Below are 19,913 nucleotides of genomic sequence, written 5' to 3'. Positions count from 1 at the left end.
CTTTATTATTTGCTTTATTGAAGCATCTGAGAGAGTAGAACAAAAAGAAAAATGACTGTCTATGGCCAAAGACCTTTATTGTCTTTAATCTTAGAGACTTAGACAACAAACCCATTTGCCCTGGTCACAGCCCTGGTCAGGAAATCTATACGTTTTAATGCTGTCTCTCACAAGTCCCCTTTAATTTTATAAATTTTTTTTTACTAAATTGCTGGATTTGCCCTTTAACCTGAACAGATTATCATGCAACATTGTGATTCCACATTATATTGTTATCCTGCTGAGTGTTTTAGTTTCCCCATGGTGTTTCAGAGAAGACTTTTCTACCCTGACATGAAAAAAGTAACAGCACTAAATACTTGTAAGTTTTCACCCATGAGAACAGCACATGTTCACATTTAAAACATGTGCATCAGTCTGAAATGTCTGTTATGGGCAGTGTGATTTAAAAATATATCAGTTAAATGATAGCAGTGTCAAACGACGGGAAACAAACTCCTTAAACAGGATTTAATTCATCTCAATTACGTTTTCCTTTGGCGCCTGGAGGTGAGCCCTCTCTGATGACCAGTCTGCAGGGAACACTGTTTTCCTGTGTCCATCTGATCCAAGCTGTCCAGCCTGGCACTGCTCACTCCACATGGCCGTCTGACTGACACGCTGACTTGGCAAACACACTTGGCATATGAGCCGAGCCGCAGCGTGCTTCGTCTGTCCAGACATACACGCCGCTCTTCTGTTAACTAAAGATGACCTCATCTTTCCTATGACGTTAGTTAAGATTACACCATTGTTGTTGGGTTCCCTCCTCACTTTTTGTATCATGTTTGATCAGACCAGTATGGGTCTGCTATTACTTTGACTAGGCACAAAGTGAGCTTCTCTCTCAACTCACTTTCTCATTTGCTATTTTTTACTTGGGTTTTTGAGTTTATTTTACACAGTGGTACATTATCTTTTTGTGAAGAACTCCTGTTTGATTCCCACTGTAATTAGCTTGCTTGACTTGGTTGTGTGGTGATAGCAAGGAGGGGGCAGACTCAGCCAGAGTCCTGTGTAGGGCTGCACGATAGGGATGGGCGATACCACACTTTTAGGATTCAATACGATACCGATACTTTTTCTTGCATTTTCATCGATACCGATACCGATACTGTTAATTTCTTATTGGCAATTTTTGTCAGTAAAAATATTATTACATTTAAGACAAATCACAAGACAAATACAGACCATTTATACAAAATGTATTATGGTCAATACATAATAAAATTAAAATTAAAATAAATAACATAAATATGAATGAAATAAATTAAATATGAACAAAAACATACACATTTTCAGGCCCTTGGCTGTGTCGCTGTCGGCTGTGTCGCACGTTGACGCTCATTCGCTCGTCTCCTGTCACGTGACATGGGCCAGCTCAATACGCCGCCAGGTACAGGGGTGTCCCGGCACATAGTAATTTAAGTAAGTAATCTAAAACAGCTGAAAGTGATGCATACACCCCCAATTATTATTTTTTAGTTTATATCGATATTTTTTTAAGGAAATCAATGCCAAATGAGTAGCGTGAGTATATCGATCTATCGATACCACAGGATCGATACGCCCATCCCTACTGCACGATATGAGGAAAATGTCAAATTGCGATTCTTTTGACTGATGTTGCGATTGCGATATGATTCACGATATTGGAGGGAATGATACATTTTTTGGATCATCATTCTCATTTTCAAACACAAATAAAAATGTACTATAGTCATGTAGTGTGATTTTTGCAAGAATCTGTACCAAACAAAGATGTTTTCCTTTAGTCTGTAGGATAGGATTTGTAGGCCCAGGACGTCTCTGCAGCACCACAATACTTCATTTAGAATGGTTAGACACATATTTTGCCTTTAACAAAAATTGCGTCCCCCCTGCGATTTGGATATTGCACATGGCGATTTCGATAAAATTGCAATTAATTGTGCAGCCCTAGTCCTGTGTTGTTGCAATGGCTACTGGCTGCTGCTGGAAGTATGGTAAAGGTCACAGATTGCTTAATGCAACCTTAATAAAAGCCTTCATGAGATTTTTTTTTCCCCAGACACTCAAGTCTCTTTGGACTCAGGTCAGTTTTTTTGTGAATCGCTCTTGAAATATCAGAGATGGCGCTTTAGTTCTGAATATGTCGCCTTAGGCAGATATTTCATTTAGTAGCAATTTAAAAGGAAGTTTAGCCTTTATCATCATGCGGCAGGCCCTAACCAACAACCTGAACCAGTCTGCTCTGTCTTTTTCTTGTCCCTTTGTCTGCGCTGCTCTGTCATTTTCCAGCCCAGCAGGATGTCACAAATGTCGGCTGTACGTGACACGGAGAAATGTCTCTCCTGCATGGTTGACGTCTTTGCTACTGTCAATGAGGATCGGCCGACCAAATATACCCTCACACAGAACACCACATATGTATACCAGCATTTTACAGAGCACGGCCAAATATATCCAGCTACTGCGGGACACCCGACCTGCCCACCTAGGCTGCCAAATATATCCTGCACCTACACGGACACAGTGCTGTACAAACCCACTGACCAGCAGGTGTTACTGTCTTCATGCTGAAGTAGGGCTGGGCAATATATCAATGTTATATCGATATCTTGATATGAGACTAGATATCATCTTAGATTTTGGATATCGTAATATCGTGATATGACATAGGTGTTATCTTTTACTGGTTTTAAAGGCTGCATTACAGTAACATGATGTACTTTTCTGAACTTACCAGATTGTTCTAGCTGTTCTATTATTTGCCTTTACCCCACTTTGACATTATGTCCACATTACTGATGATTATTCATCTAAAATCTAAGTGTGAAGATATTTTGTTAAAGCATCAATTGTCAACCCTAGAATATCGCCTCGATATCGAGGTATTTGGTCAAGAATGTCCTGACATCTAATTTTCTCCCTATCGCCCAGCCCTATGCTGAAGGGGAATTTTTGCAGAATTGCACACATTTTTCTGTAATTTTCTGTAGAGGAAAAAAAGTACATAGCAATAAATGTTTAGACTACAGGTTCCACCTTCCCATTTGTACGTAACCACAAGGCAGATTACTATAATTTTTACTGTTTTTGGGGTTGAAATCTAAACAGGCTCGAACAGATAAGACAGATGAGTTGACTCTTAATCAGGGACAGTGATAAATCCGTTTCCCTGCCCGTCCAAAGGAAAGCTGCAGTAATCCAGTCTTGAGACGGCACCAACAAATATGCCACGTTCCAGATTAGGACGCATCATGTCACTGATGCAGCGTTGCTTTTATTCTCTCCGTGGTGTTTAATTGATCATCAGAGAATATACAGCAGAGGAGGCAGTATCTTGGAGTGACTTGTTTTGCTCATATTGTAAATACTATAAGCATTCGGTCATAACTGCAGCAGTGCAGTCTGCTGTGTGGTGACCTCTCCACTAGAGGGGGTCGTCTAACTGTTTAATGTTATTAAAGAGTGAATCAACAGAAAAATGCAATTAACTCTGTTATTGTGACAAGAAGCAGGAATGAGTAACATTTCATAATTATGAGCTGAGTTGCAACATTTGTTTGTGTTATTTCACAAATTCTGAAATGTATTCATATTATTTATTTCATAATCTCTTTATTTATTTATTTAAAGTTGAACACTTTGGGTCTCTACAGAGCACTGTCAAACACTATTAGCACATAAAGCCTGCGTAGTCATGATTTACTTCCTACCTGGCTGTGAAACCAATTTCCCTCCGGGGACAAAAATAAAGTTGAAAGTTGAAGAAAGTTCTTAAGACCTTAAAATGTTTTTGACCACCTAAGCTAAATTGGCCCTTTATTATTGCAGTCAAATTGAATTTCAAACTCCCAACTTCAATGTCAGGGTAAGTCTAACCTTGTTAAGTGGCCTCCTTCCTGTTATGTAGTCTCACTCCTGGAAAGCCCTGATACCATTCAATTAAAAATAGAATTGTCTGTAGGTCTGTTTATATGCTTCTACTTAATGTTAAATGCATCACAAACCACTTCAAAGAGTTTCCCTTATTTGCTGCATTATTAAACAGTAAATAAAAAAAAAATAATAATTACAAGAAGTCTGATTATGTGCACATATGCAGCAAATATTAGCCTCACTTAAAGCTAAACGCACTTCAGATCATGTTTTTAAACCTGGTTTGTTATTTTTTTCTGCATTTAACAACTGAAACAAAAAATGATTATACCTTTTGCCTGGATTAAATGTATTAGCCTATTTCAATAAAGAGCTGGCAGTGCATACAGTGTTAAGTTCTACTCGGTATATAAAGTTAGCCCCTTTGCTTTTCTTAGAACCAACCAGCAAGCCACCTCCCAAATGAGGAAGTCCCTAAACATTATGATACTCTTAACTCCACCCCTGTTCACATAGATGCCTCACCTCCTCTCACAAGACCTGAGTGGTAGGGTCTGGGGGGTGGGGGGGGGCTGTGGTGGGAGGTAGGCTGCTCTCCATCCGTCCCAAAGTAGCACAGTCAGTTGTTAAATCACTTTACAGTACAGGAGGAGCTGTGTGGAAGCGCAGGGAGCTGCAACATCTTACACTCTTGTTACAGAGCTGTAGAGTAAAGATCCTGAGTGTGTGTGTGTGTGTGTGTGTGTAAACGTATGTGTGTGTGTGTGTCTCATGGACCGGTATCATGTGCTGGGTGGCAGCAGGACTATACCGGGGCCGAGACGAGGGCCGAGCAGGGAGCAGGCCATGGTGTATCTGCTCACTCTGGCTAAAGAGAAGCCGGTCTTTCTCAACAGCGTGGCAGCACTCATGAAGGTAACGGATGCCGCTGCTAATATTAACAAAGCTCTGCCAGTTGTTGCTCTCTGAATGGATTTAAATAGACTGAGGATGTTCCTGTGATGGGGCCTTTGGTTTTGATTTGGATATTATACACAGTGTTTGGAAAGGCCAGTTGCCTACATGTGATGCTGTGGTTACAAGCTGGCTCAGTCATTAACAAAGGGAGCTTTCAGGCCCTCATACTGCTTTTCTGCATGGGAGACTTCACGAGTCGGGCTTAAAAAATATGTTACATGTATGTATAACATTATGGCAAGTGAAATGGCCTAATCTATAGTGTGTGGAAATTTCAGTTCTGCAGTAAACCGAAGGGGCAGGTAGAAACTTGCTGTTTAGGTGCATTCAAAAGTGATATAACCAAGTGAATCCTGCGATATGTAATAAATGAGAAAACACACTGAATAACCTCTAAAAACTACATTTTACCTCATCAAGTACAGTTTAATGTAAATATGGTAACTCAGCTATAATACAAGGAGCTGCTGTTTCCATTGAACATAAAGGTAATAACATCTTAGCTATCAAGCTAAGAAATTCTCTGAAACACCTTGTTCAAATGTATCCAAATATGCAAATACATTTATGTATTGGACAATAAGACATGACAGAAATAGGTACTAAACCAGAATGATTTATCAGAGATTGAGCTTATTGAGTTGAGCTTAGTGAGTCATGCTGTAGCTTCACTGAGGCAGTAGATTGACATGGAGCAGAAGAGTGGCTTGTGGTTATAATGATGATGGATCCCAGATATTGTTTTAGAGGAAAGGGGCAGGGATATGTATGTTTGGGAAAGAAAGGATGAGGTTAAATAGAAACTTAAGTCAGGCTCCCTCTCAGTTCTGTTCTTGTCATGAAATGTTAGCATGCTAACATGCTAAACTAAGATATTGACCATAGTCACAGAGATACTAGCATGGCTGTAGACTCTTAGCCTTGTTTCTTGATTAATGACTTAAATGATTTAAGTCATTAGTAAAATGGTGATTTTGAATTCTGTAGATGGACTAATCGATTAACTGACTGAATAAAGACCGTCAGATGAGGTTGAAGAGCTTCTTCGATATTGTTATATTTCCTGACTGTTTTAATGCAACAGAATTCCATAAAATAATTCAGCAAAATACATATACAAAAACCTCTTTTGGAATGATAACGATACTATTTGCAGTCAGTTATTCTAATAAGAAACATACATTATAATTTACATAGAACTGCTTGGATAGTAACGTGGCTGTTAAGCTCCAGGCGGCTGTGTGCATCCTCCAGTTTGACAGCTGGACAACTGTTTGCTTGGTACTGCTGTTTACTTTGCCTGGTATGCTCTCTAAATCTCCTCTGGCTAAACAGTCTCACATGGATATACAGTACGGCGGCTCACTACTGTTCCAACCAGCTGCTATTGACTTATAGATACATATTTAATCTCATCATTTCTTGTGCACAGCAAATTCAACTTAACAAAGCTGATGCAACTGACTGCAGATCTTTCAGACGTGGTCTTATCTCTATCCTATAACAATAATCAAGCCATAAGCCTGCTTATTATCGACAGCAGTGTTTAGAGGATGTGAAAATACGACTCCCATCTAGCCTTTAATCACTGTATCTAGTCTTTGATGTTGTCATCTCTACGCTGGAAGTGCTTGACATAATAATGGGAACCCAGTCCTCACTTTGAGAGATGCCTCCAGGGCTCGGATCCCAGTTGAAGAAGAAGCTTCAGTGGTTTAAATGCCAGCCACCCCCACCGGGAGTAACGGCTCCATAGTTTCATCTTGAGATCTGTACCAGTGACATCAATATGAAGGACCACCAGCTTATTATTCAGAGAGGTTGGCTGCCGTGGAGAGCCTGCTTGTCCTATTCCCTCTGCCTGGCTTTGATGCTTATGTGTTCCACAGAGGGAAAAAGAATAAACGCAGCAGCAGAAAATAAAATAGAAATATCTCTTGTTAGGATCATCTGCTGTTCCTCCTCTGGGACCTGAACACGATGAACCCTCCAAGGATCAGAGTCTGATCGTGAATGGAGTTTGTTTTGCAGACTGTTACGGAGCCCCTGCAGATATATATGTAGAGAATAAGGCTTTGTTGAACTTTCCCAGTTTACTGTGGAAATGCTATGCGTGTGGATTTCTGTTTACGTCTGTGACGTAGGTGAACGCGGCAAAGAAAATATGACAGTACACTTATAAAGTAACTGCTCTGATCAAAGGTACACATATGGGGAATGGCCCCGGGGTGCTCAGGGGGGAGGAGGGGATGAGGAGAGAGAAACATTAAAGGGCAAGAGAGAAAACAGGAGGCACTGACTCTCAGGGGAGAGAGGGAGACATGAGGAAGAGATGCTGACTGCTGGGAGGATGAAAATAAGGAAAGTAAAGCGTAAAGTGAGGAGACTATACTGACTAAATGAGGAAAACTGACAGAGTGAGTGAGATGTAGGATGTTACATTAGAAAACGGTCTACAGTACCAAGAGAATGAATGAATGAATGGCATTATTCTTAATTCCTGCAGACTTATTGTAGAAAATGTTTAACAAAACAACATTGTTGCCTCCATCAAAAAATAAAAAAGACGAGACAGCAGTTGACTAAATAATACTCCATAATGAGTTTAATGTAATGTTATGCTATGTAACTTTTCAAAAATGAAATAGCATAATCTTCGTCATACATATTTAATGTTGAATTTTTACATGCAATTAAACCAAACTTTTTCCTATTAAATACACTCCAGCGTTTTTGTACCTTACTTGGTCTGGTATGAGCCGTAGCTTATTGTGGCTATTGTTAGCCAGGTTAGCAAACTTTAGATAGACATTCTTGTGTAGCTCACATTATCGAGTCAGTTTGTTGACTCTAGTTGTGCGACTGTTACACTGTGTTTGGGTATGCCACAGATGAAAATTTCAATGAGATATTTGTTTGTTGTGTCCAGTTTCTGACTAACTGTCAGGTTACCAAATGATGAATGTGTATTTAAAACAGGACTCTCCCACTAAGGGCAGTACAAGAAAAAAAGATTCTTTTTTTAAATCCAGCTAACTAATTAAGTTTTTGTTTTTATTTTTTATGTATGCTACATTTGAGCATTAAAACTGGCTTCTTATTACACATTTAACATTTAGCAAGGTCTGCATGACTGTGGAACTTGTCAACATAAACACTTAATGTTACTACTATTTGTTAATTTCTCAGGTTTCATTTTATATGTATTGCACGAGTTAATGTGCTTCTGTTTTCTGGTCTATCACTTACAGTCTGCCTTTTAGTTATTACTGCATCATTTTCAATAAATATGTAGTTTTTTTTTATCTAGTGCCAAGGCAGGCTCCTCTGCAACATTAATGTCCCCTTGATTATGTCTTAGTGTGTGTGTTAGTGGTAATTCTATTGTTAATGACCTTCATATGTTTGCTGTGGCCTTAATAGCCAAATTTCGCAAGATTCGTCAGCAGCAGCAGCAGCTTCAACTTTTCTTTAGCTAACCCAGTTGTCATGAGAGCCACCCACTAGGTGAGACGTGGAGGGCTGTGGAATGTGTGAAACGGTGTCTGGGGGTAGATGCAGGCTGGAGCTGAGAGAACTCTGGGAACCAGGCATTCCTCTACTCACTTGCGGTTGTCTGGAAGTATCACCACCTCCCTTCTGATAAACACCGAGTCTAGAGAACCTTCAGCCTGCACTAAGGCTTTTCATACAAACTCACATGTATGGGATTTACACCAGCTGTTAAAGGGATACTTCACAGATTAGCATTAAGCTTTGTATCAGTAGAAACCCAGTAGTATTTTCGAATGGCCGTGCTTCCCTCCTTCATGTCCCCCTGATACGAGAGATAGCTGTATTGTGTGTCTGAAAAAAAAACAACCTCTGATGATGGAAAAATCGTCATTTTGCATAATCGGAAGCTTTTTTATTTTTTATTATGTTTTTTTAAAACTTTTTTTTAACTTTTTGTTTTTTTGGCTGTAGTCTCTAGCCTCATTTTTGCATCATCAGAGTTTTTTTTTGTCAGACACACAATACAGCTATCTCTCGTATCAGGGGGACATGAGGGAGGGAAGCACGGCCATTCGAAAATACTACTGGGTTTCTACTGATACAAAGCTTAATGCTAATCGGTGAGGTATCTCTTTAATCTTGCAGCTAGAATAACCTACCTACTGTAAGGTTTCATTGCTTTACTTTTTGAAGTTGACTTGTTGACAGACAATATAGTAATTTAGTAATAACAAGAAAAACTTTCTAGGAAATACTTTATTTGAAGATATTATTTGTTCATTGTTAATTTGTTCTATATATACAGGAGGGCACCGAGTCAGTTGGTGCTATTTAAAGTCTGTACAGAAAGCTGACAATAGTGGCGAATCGTCGAAGAATATTTATCACTGTGTTATTAAATATTACTGCTAGTGTATGACTACACTGCTTTTCAGGAGGTGTTTAACAAACATGGCTTCATGTGTGTATCACATTGTTGGTGGTTTCAGACTTGTGACTTGGCTTTTATCTTAATGCCCTGGAGACCCAGCAGGGGCTCACTGTGGCTGTTTCAGCTGTTAACAGATACACATCAACTTCCTTTAGACAAACACATTGTATTTGATGGTAAGTTGGAAAAGGTCACACTTAATACAACTGTTCATGAAAATTCAGTTGGTATACTTCCAAAAAGGAGTCGTAAACCCTCACGTATCCACTGCAACAGTCATAGAAACTGCTGTTTTCTTCCTGCTCTCTTCCACACCTGATCTAATTAAGATGTAATTAAGGTGTGAGTGTGGGCCTTAATTGGGTCAGGTGTGAAAGAGGACAGCTGGAGCTAACAGGACAGGTACTATACATGTTGATATTGTAGCTTGTTAGCTTCCTAAATATCTGGTCACCCTGTCTTGATTATAAATGTTCACAAAATGGATATTGTATAGTAATATTAAATGTTGTAGTAGTGGCTATAATGTGTTGATATGATATATTATGTTAATATTGACATAATTGTTTACTATGTTAGCAAGCCAGCTTCTTTCAAGTTACATGTAGGGAAAGGAATAGCTCGGGACACTTCAGTGTACCAACTAAAATCAACGTCACTGACTATTATTATTGCTAAATGGATTCACACCCACTCGACAACAGTATGTTTTAGATAAGTTATATCTCTTCTTCTTTTTCAGCTGCTATATATTTAGTCTTTATAGCTAGGCTAATTCTTTTTTTTCTCCTGAGCCTGCAGTGTCAGGGTTTGATTTTATTTTTCAGTATTCAAGTGTCTCTTTGTTCTGAATGTTTGCCCTCAAATAACATATGATTGAATACATTCACTGAATAGCTCATTTCCTGGTGTCCGTTTTCTGTATGTAATCACAAATTAGGAATATGCATTTCCAGCACTTCAATTTTTGCCTTGTGATACCTGCTGATGCCCTGATGGAGTTTACAAATGGCTAACATTATGCATGCTAGCCTATTTTGGCACCAGTGTTGTACATGTGAAATCTGTTGGTTAGCATGCTGTAAGTGAAGATAGCAGTTTGTCGTTTTGCACACCTGCCATATTCTAACCATGAAAACAGCTCCGATATGAATCAATATTAAGCTTTTGCTTTATGTGTTAGAAGCTTCTCTAAACAGCCGATGATTAAATGTTGCCGTAAAGCTCTGTCATTATCGTCCTCTTATCCTACCAGAGGGTGGGGGTTTGTTGTTATGGTGGTGTTGGGGGAGTGGTACTGCCTTTTACAAGCCAGTATTTGTTCATCTGTCTTTTCGCCAAGCTGTCTTTGCTTAAATGTGTGCCTCATTTCAAAGTTTGAGCTGTAACGTGTCACAGTGTCCATCATGAGAGTGAGTAAACCCAGATTTTCATTCTTTATTCCAGCGTCCAAGTGAATTATTGACAACAGATTTTAGGTTAATGGTTGGGTAAACCTTTTGTTATAGGCTTAATTAAAAAAAGAAGTTGTTTGCTATATTTTGGGAATTATTTCTTTGTCATTGATTAGAGCAAACCAGAGAGGCCTGTATTTGCTTTTAACTATTATGGAATTATGTTGTTCAAGCCAAAAGCTCCCTGTTTCTGGGCCGGAAAAGCTTGGCATCTAGTAAAAAGGTTTGGATTAACACACTGACGTACCACCTTGTTCCTTCCCAGCCAGCACCCAGAGCCCTAAGGGGCCGCTCGCCACAGAGAGACCTAGAGACTTTTAAACTGAGGATTTTTAGTGCCTGTGGCAGCAACAACCTCAGAACATAACAAAAAGTCCTCTGGCATTTAAAAGCCCCACATCAGAAAACACAGAAAATATGGGATTCAAATAAATGTGTCAACATGCAGATGATTAGCTATATATAATTTGAGCACAGTTTGCATATGTCTGGCGTCAAATTTGATGCTGTATCAAGTTGATTTATTTTGAGGCCAAACACATTTTATGGTATGAAATCTGTCTGTGATCCTGCTCCTCATCCATCATACAGGTTTGGTAGCCTGAAGGCTGTCTGGCAATCAAATGAGACAATGATATGCTCTCAATCAGCTTTCTTGACAAAATCGAGACAGGCGTCAGAACGCTGAGTGGTCTAATATGTGTGTATGTTCGAGCAGATGTTGAGTGGGAGGTCTTAGGAGTAGTTGTAGACTTGCCAGTAAATGTTTGAAGTTTGACGCTTTTCTCTTGAATACATACAGCACGGTTCCACGGCCCAAAGGGGTCTTTTACTCCCACCCACTCAGATAAAAGCTAACTGGTCTCCGATTACAGGTTGAAGCTAATGGTGGGGCTGTAGCTCCTAATCATGCAGATGCTCTCTCAGTGGACTCAGTGTGCTCACTGGAGTCTGAGGGAGAACATACACCAGGGCATTTATTTGTGTGTGAGAACAATTTTGCTGCCAAGTGTTCCTACACAACAGGATACAGATTTAACCATGAACCAGAGCATAAGAGTATAAAGTAGCACAATGCTTCTTTGGCTCCAAAACTTTTTTTTTTTTAACGACAAGCAAAACAAAATCATTTTTGGGGAGGGGAGTTTTTGATAACTTGACTGATATTTTGGGTTTGAATTGCCATTGGTGTGAGTATTCTATCAATATTGAGTTCATCTTGGCATGATGGTAAACCAGCTGAAACTGGATTCAAGTCACAATGCAAGTACTTACAGTTGCGTTTCTACATTCTTCATCAAAACCTCAAACTGAGACTACATGTTTTGGAAGGAAGAAATAGCACTCATTCTCTTATAAATGCAATGTTGAACTCACAAGCAATAAAACACACTGTTGTTTAACATTAGCCAAAGCTAGCATTTATTCTTTACTTGTGCTTCTGTTATACTATGTTTTAGCATTTACCATTATCTAATAATTGCCACTTGTGGTCACAGTGGCCAAATAGGCCAAAGTAAAAAATACATATGCAGTATCTGATGTCATTTTGTTACGTTTATTACATTTAATGTTTTATGACGAACATATACAAAGTATAATATACTTCATGGGTATCTTTTCAACACACTACTTAGTATTTTTTTTCTTTTTGAAAGATTGATTTCTAAAGTGGTTCTGTCTGAGGTTTCTCCCTAAAAGGGAGTTTTCCTCACCACTGTCGCACTAAATGCTTGCTTTTGGGGGAATTAGTGGAATTTTTGGGTCTTTGTAAATTATAGAGTGTGGTCTAGACCAACTGTATCTGTAAAGTGTCTCGAGATAACTCTTGGTATGATTTAATGCTATAAATAAAATCGAATTGAATTGAAATTGAATTGACTCCATACCAAGTAGTAAACAAGTAAAGTCTTGACTCATGGTCCACTTACTGGCTTTTTCCAGAACCTTCAACAACGTCTCATAATCTCAGTGTATGTTTAAAATAGTGTATCATTCATGTAAATTTTTGAACAGCCTCTTGCACACATTACCATTTGCTTTAATGTTGATATGAGATTGACTTTTTACTGTATATATTACTGTTGGCCTCTAAATTCAACGTATAGTCTGAGCATGGAGTACAGGAGCCAGTGATTCATTAACTTGACTCTGATTTTCCATGACCAAACATCTAAGTGTACCAATGAGACCATCTCCCAAACAGTAGTAATTCTTTAAGGCTCATAGTACTGTGTGAGGCTCTGCAGACCTTAGAGACGCTGTGTCTGCAGCAGAGGGGTGCAGCAGCAGACAGCAGCTGACATTTAGAGTTCAAAGGCCACCCTGTTGGCCTGGTCTGCCAGGGCCCCCATAGGTGGGCTGACCCCTCATAGTGACAGCTGGACAACCAGTCACAGAGTCTGACTCCCATGCAGCACCCAGGGGGCAGGACAGTGAGGGCTCACACAGATGTTGATTAATAGAATATTAGTCTCATCAGTCTGGTTGGTTTAGTTACATTCAGCTCAGTCAAATAGGATATTTGGGAGATGGCAGTTGTACGTCTTTCACTCTGAGTGAGATGGAAATATAGAATCTATAATAAGTTAAACAATTTTCTTTCAGCATCAGGCCTGCTTTCTGCTGCTCTGTCTGAGCTGGCCATCTTCAGATTGTCATCAGTCGCTGGCTCATCCCCAACACCCAGCAAACACACACAGGAAATTAGATAGCAGGGACATATACCCTACCACGGCTGGACGTAATCTAATGTAGGCTAGTTACATTTATATATCCGTGTGTTAAAATATAAAGCTAATATTGGACCTTTATTAAAAAAATGGATACAGCTAGTCAGTCAGATTATAATTTGGGTATCTTGGCAGCCTTTGAGTCATGTTAAAACATAGGCTCAGGTTAAAATCCATGATAAGGCACAGTATGTGACAATGAGAAAACCCTAATCTGATACCTCTTTGGTCATGTGTACATTTTTCTACAGGAGAGACAGCGACTTGAGACCATCCTAAACCTCTGTGCTGAATACAACAAAGGAGAGAGCACCGGCCTGGACCCCCTGGGCTCAGGGAGGACAGGTTTCCCCGGGGGACTGGCAGACGGCTCGGGGCGGAGACCGTCCATGGAGAATGTCCTAGGAGGGACACCGTCCTCAGCCGCGCTCCGCCTGCTGCAGAGACAGAGAGAGAGCGACGAGGAGAACCTGAAGGAGGAGTGTAGTAGTACAGAGAGCACTCATCAGGAGGTGAGGACATCCCCTGCTCTCAGCACAGCATCAACACTGCACAATGGAGACAGACAGGTCAGAGGGAATGCTTATTTCCCAACAAAGTCACTCTCTGCATGCCACTGTGGAACCAGCATGTGCAAATAATGCGCTTGGCTTTGCTAAATCAGTGGTTAAAAGTGAGGTTAATGCATGTTTTCATTCTAAACATTTTATACAACTGCATACTTGGTGAAAAAAAAAAATCCATGGTTTTAATTTGTAAAGAAAATGTACGGAAGCACCCAGCTGTTAGTATCCTAGCTGGTTTTACCGCAGACATATTACAACAGTTAGGACACTACACAACTAAAAGGGCACTCAGAGAGCACAGACCTCCGCCAAGACCAATATCAATCATTCACGTATCCTCCCCGTGATTCGGATCCACTTTAAAATTGAATAAATTCTTCCTTGGCCCATGCTACACCCTTTCACCAAGTTTCAGGAAAATCTGGCCAGTTGTTTTTCTGTAATATTGTTGACAAACAAACAAATAAACCAAACAGAAAACATAACCTCCTTGGCGAAGGTAATGAGTCATGGGCCAGGTCACAGTCTGATGGATCTTCGGTTAGTAACTTCACTGCTGGGATCTTAAGCTGTCCTGTGCTCTCACACTCTGTTGCTTTTTAAGTCAATGGCAGCTTATGACAGGCCTTTAGTGTTGCAGAGTAATGCATTGCCAGGGTACACAGAGAGATGCTGTTATCTAAAATATTAAAATATTTTGCATTGATGCAAACATGATGGAATCCCCATAAATCTTATGTAATTTTGAACTCATTTGGCCTACAGTACATATCAGTGACACTGCATGACAGAGCTACAGTCAGCTACTTTCTCTCTTTTTAAAATCACATTTATTAGCTTTTTTGGCTGTACTTTTCAGGAATGAGAATTTAGTTTTTACAGTGGCTCCCGCATGAATCTTATGCCTCCTTTCTGTTTGTTCCCTCACATCCTTATCTTCTGTCTTGCTCTGTTTGTTGTGACAAGTAACGTTTTATTAATGCCTGTAATTTTAAATTTAAGTTGCCAATAGAATATTCTATATTGTGCCATTATTCAGTCATTTTGAATTGATTATAACTGATCTTTTTTGTAGAGAGAGTTTTGCATTTTGGGATGCTGGAAAATCCACTGAAACTGTTTTTAGACCTCAGACACCAATTATTCCCCTGTGAACCACAAACTAGTACTAAAGTAATAACAGTAATCACAGAATAAATTCATGAATTCTGGTGTCTAAATGGATGAGAATGTCACGGTACAGCAAGTATAAGACCTCTTTTTGTACAACACAAAACAGACTGATGCAGTATCTGACATGTAATGAAAGGTGTGTACATCTGTATCTCCCTTCTTACCCTGGCTTCACTTGCTTTCTTGAAAGCCTGACCTCCTATGTTCTCTCTCTCCTTGCAGCACGAGGACTCTTCCAGTTCAGGCAGCGCAGGTCGTCTGGAGCTGGGTTACCTGGAAGACGAGCGGGTTCGCGTTCTCTCTCGAATCGATGAGCTGAAAAGCCGGCTGACGGAGCTAGAGCAACAACTCCAGGAGTCCAAGCAAGAGGTAGAGTACAGAAAGTGGACACTATTTCACTTGAGTCTACACCTTCACCCAGCCTAGACTCAAGAAAAACATCTACATTTAAAGAACTAAGATAGAAAAGACAAGAGTTTCCACAGTAGCAGAACAAGCTGAATACAGTTCATGGTCACAGCATCATTACTAAGTGGTTCCGTTACTATGTGGGGGCCTGAAGGCTAGTATTAGCCTCATAGCTCACTGCTACGACACTGAGTGACTTTGTTTGGTCCACTCTTCCAGGCGGAGATGGAGCGTGCCTTGCTGCAGGGCGAGAGGCAGGCGGAGCTCGACCAGATAGAGGCTGAAACGGACATCATCACTCAGCTGCAGCGCAAGCTGGACGAGCTGGAGAGCACCATCCAGAGGGAGAAAGACAAGGTACAGAGAGCAGTGGGTATATATAGTACAGCTCACGTTTTAAATGCTTTATTTGAATCCACCAATTATATTCAAGTATACAGGATTCAAATATTTGCTGAGGTTGTGTACATTCTTAGAGAAGAGAGAAAACACACACACATACACTCACTGCCTGTGCTTTTACAGTCTCCTAAACAGTCTTCTCTGGTCTCTTACATTCCCTACTGGTACGTCACTGTCGGTGTCTTTACATGAGTCGGTATTCCTGTCTGTGCAATATAGTCAATTCTTCAAGGCAAGAATGCTTGGTACAGACAATTACAGCCATATAAAGGGCTAAATAAAGAATTGGATTTACCTCCTTGGGTATTCTCTTTTGCATGTTTTCACTTTAGTGGTTTGCTTTCAGGTCAACTCTCATCTGTGTTCTACTCAGCTGGACTCTGCTAACTAACCGACATCCGTTAACCCCTAATCCTTTCTCTGCTCCTTCAGCACTCATGGTTACTGTATCTCTGACCCACTGTGCTCACCTGTTTCTTCACCGTCTGCATGACAGACCCTGTGGGCCAGGAAACCTGCCCTTCTATGGCTGTTTGGGCTCTGTAGTCTTTGGTTCTGTAGTGCACGAAGAGACTTTGAATATTTTTGTTCTGGTAGTGGACAGAGGAAACTACTAGCATGTTCTCTGTAAGGGTTTTAGGGGGGTTCTTTTTTCTTTTGATGTGCACCCACCACATTTTAACTGTAGCAAGACATAAAGGAAGTGAAGAGAAAGCACATTTGCCAGCTTAGTCTCTTGGCGTTTGGTTGTTAAATTGTCAGTATTGTCTGTATATCTCAACTTCCCTGTGAGGGTCCCACGGAGTTCCAAACAAAATGTAAAGGTGTCATTCATAATTGTTTTATTGGAGGATAAGTAATTGAGTCAGTGAACCAGAAACGGTTGCTTTGATCTGATGTCTCTGTGCTACCTCCCCTCCTACACTATAAACTATATATACAACTGGAATTTTGTGCCTAATTATGTCCAGGAACACGTTATCGTATCTGGAAATTCTTCTCATGAAATTGGATCAACATTTGGCATGGAAATGTTGGGGAACCCCAGGTGTTAATAGAACATTAGAGGATACATTCACCCTGAACCTGTGGTTCTACTACTGGCAATACGACTGTTGCCATTATGATTTAAAAAGGAATCAGTGGTGTCTCTTGAAACTACTCAAAGCTTCACCTTGACTGTGTCGACTCTGAAGACACAAGACAGAACCCTGCCTTTTACTTTAGAGCGAAACTCCTGTCAGTGCTGGTAGTCCTAAAAGACCTGTCAACCTTTTCAGTCTTACACATCAAAGTGAAGATGGTATCCCTGAGCCTAAAACTAGAGCAGCACCAAAGAGACATGATGTTTCTGTACTTTAAATGGAGAGCAACTGAGACAGTGTCACTACTGTCAGACATGGCTCAGGATTATTACAAGTAAGTTTATAAATGCTCTGGGGCCAATGAATGTCAAATAAATTATGGGCCAATATCTTCACAGTTTATCGAAGTTATATTTGTTGGAAGATATATAGGTTCTTTCAGGATATTTGCAGCCAATAGTTGTCAGTGACACCGAAGGGAGGAAAGGAAGGCACTCAAATGCAAGTATCTATTACTTTAAAATAAATTAATTGAATTGTATAAGGAAAATCTGAGAGTTTGAATGATCTATTCTAGCTATTTTAAGACCATGTGCCATCTGTGAATCCCAGACTGCCAGTTGTAACATCCCAACATTTCAGCAGCTGTCTCCTGTGCCCTGTTAAGCCCTTAAAATCTGTCACGACATGTCTGTTGCTAACACCTTGCAGCTTTTTATTTGCATGGCGTGGATTTTGAGCAGTGTGTTTCTCTCTCTCTTTCTCTCCCCTCGTCCATTCTATGTGTGGGTGTGTTGTGTCTTTCTAGGAGAGGGCTAATGTTGAGGCCGAGCGCCGGGCCCTGCAGAGCCTCCAGGAGGGCTACGCTGAGTTGGAGAACCAGCTTCATAACTGTCCCGAGTCCCTGCGGGAACAGTTGCAGGAACAGCTCAAAAGGGTGGGTCGTTAGTCCAACAGAAGCACCTAGACCCCCTGCACCCCACCTACGGACTTCAGTCTGCCATAGCCTGACCCTTTGAAACTACAAAACCTGGCCCAATATATCACCACACACAAACCTCCTCACTGTCACCATTCCCCCCACAACCTTTTAGTGAGTAGCATCAACCATGTTCCTTCCAGCCTCCAGGCACTGCGTTAAGTTAACTTATTTTAAACTGCAGGTGATGTGCAATGGCCAGCCTCACAGAAGCGATATTTGGACCCATTATAAATTTATAGTTTGTAAATGTATGTTATAGAGAAAAAGCCAAATAGACAGCTGGAAAGAGGGCTATATCAAGTGAAAGCTAGCTGGTGAGATAGCCTGAGCTAGCCTTAGCTAAAGCATATCACTTAATTTTACTTACTTATTTTCTTAAAAAGAGCTGAGAGCTAAAACGGAGTGGAGGGTGAATACAGGTATATTCAGACAGACAGTTTGAGAAAAATTATGTGTTTTTGAACATTAAAACATGTAAACATGTTCTAGTATAAACCCAAAATACAAGTATGAACTTGAAAATGAGCATAATATGGGACCTTTAAACTAACTAGTTAAAATGGACAAGATGAGGGGAAAACATGTTTTGTTGGTTGATACTGTTTTCCCTCTTGCATTCTGTGAAGATGATCCATGATGATCTATCTGCCATACAGTTTTCCAGCCAGCCAGCCGGCCTGAAAACTTTGAACCTTTTTTTTCTCACTCTCAATGTTTCTGCACTTACTGCTAGGGCAGTACATGTGCCAGGCCTCAGCACATGCCACCGCACATAGTGCTACAGGCACCTTTAACCCTTTAGCAGGGCCCCACTACGTATGGTTTTACAGACCTACACATACACACAAACTCAGTGTATTTATGAGAAGCTCCCTCAGTGCCCCTCACAGACGTGCTGTTGCTCCAAGCTGCAGGAATCTTCCCTCCTCCACACCACACCTACATGCTGCTGAAACCCTCAGGTCAACATAGGAGCACACACACAGCTCCTGGTCACTTCAGCTGCTAGTGATGCATTTTGGTAAAATGTGTGTCCTGTGATACGGTCGTGCTGCTGCACTGCATGTGTGAATCTGACGTGCATCTCTTCTGTGATTTGTCATGGCTCGCTTAATTTGTATAACTGCTCACTAATCAATTAACATAGGCCCTGACTAGATCCATTCTCTGTCTTCCCTCGCTCTCATTCTGTGACTTCTCTTATCTAAATGAATGTTGTCGTTTGAAGAAAAAAAGAAAAAAAAAAAAGATGAATCATTTTTACCAACTTGAATAGTTATTGTAAGCTACCTATTTTTAGCTATTATTTGTTGACAGTGATGCTCTGTGTGCAAAATCAGACACTGTGATTCAGTAAAGCTGTATGTAGCGCTATAGTCTTTATTTAACTTAATTTGTTTGGCTAACATTCAGTGAGAGAGCAAACTTTGAAAACGACATTGCAAATGTTTATGATGAACAGATATGGTTTTCAGGCCCAGTACCCCAGTACACTTAAATCTTAGGTGCAAAGAGAAAAAATGTCTCAACATAGAACAAACGACTCTTTGTAATGCCTACAGTACATTTTTGACATTTTGAGTTCTTTGTTCTTGTTTTGACCACTTGCAAAAATGAGTCATTTTCATCTCAGACTGCATGTCAATGAATTGACATTACGGCTGTCGGGTCCTTCACAAGTGCTACAAAGATTCTTAAGAGCATATAGACTCAAACATTTGTCTCCCTGCTGCTGACAGAAGTGCTGTAAAAACATAAGCTTGTCAGCCACGACAGGAAGGACGGGCTAAAACCTGAGTAAACTTCTGGAATACACAGTAGTACA

At 40.3% G+C, this 19,913-nt stretch overlaps 1 protein-coding gene across 19 annotated transcripts in view; it reads left to right on the top strand.

Annotated features, from left to right (window-relative positions):
* phldb1b (pleckstrin homology-like domain, family B, member 1b) overlaps window positions 1–19,913 on the top strand; it is a 123,996-nt gene that overhangs the window by 81,735 nt on the left and 22,348 nt on the right. For 14 of the 19 annotated variants that reach the window (XM_031283518.2, XM_036001682.1, XM_036001679.1 and 11 more), the window contains 4 exons: window positions 13,724–14,041; window positions 15,434–15,580; window positions 15,839–15,976; window positions 17,915–18,043. In XM_031283518.2, coding sequence (XP_031139378.1) covers window positions 13,724–14,041; window positions 15,434–15,580; window positions 15,839–15,976; window positions 17,915–18,043 — 732 coding nt within the window. The remainder of the gene's footprint in view (window positions 1–13,723; window positions 14,042–15,433; window positions 15,581–15,838; window positions 15,977–17,914; window positions 18,044–19,913) is intronic. The other 5 variants (XM_036001681.1, XM_031283526.2, XM_036001687.1 and 2 more) reach the window with 3 other exon arrangements.

Source organism: Sander lucioperca, chromosome 5 (genome assembly GCF_008315115.2).
Source record: "Sander lucioperca isolate FBNREF2018 chromosome 5, SLUC_FBN_1.2, whole genome shotgun sequence".
NCBI lineage: Eukaryota > Metazoa > Chordata > Actinopteri > Perciformes > Percidae > Sander > Sander lucioperca.
This window is presented reverse-complemented; position numbering and strand designations above follow the sequence as displayed.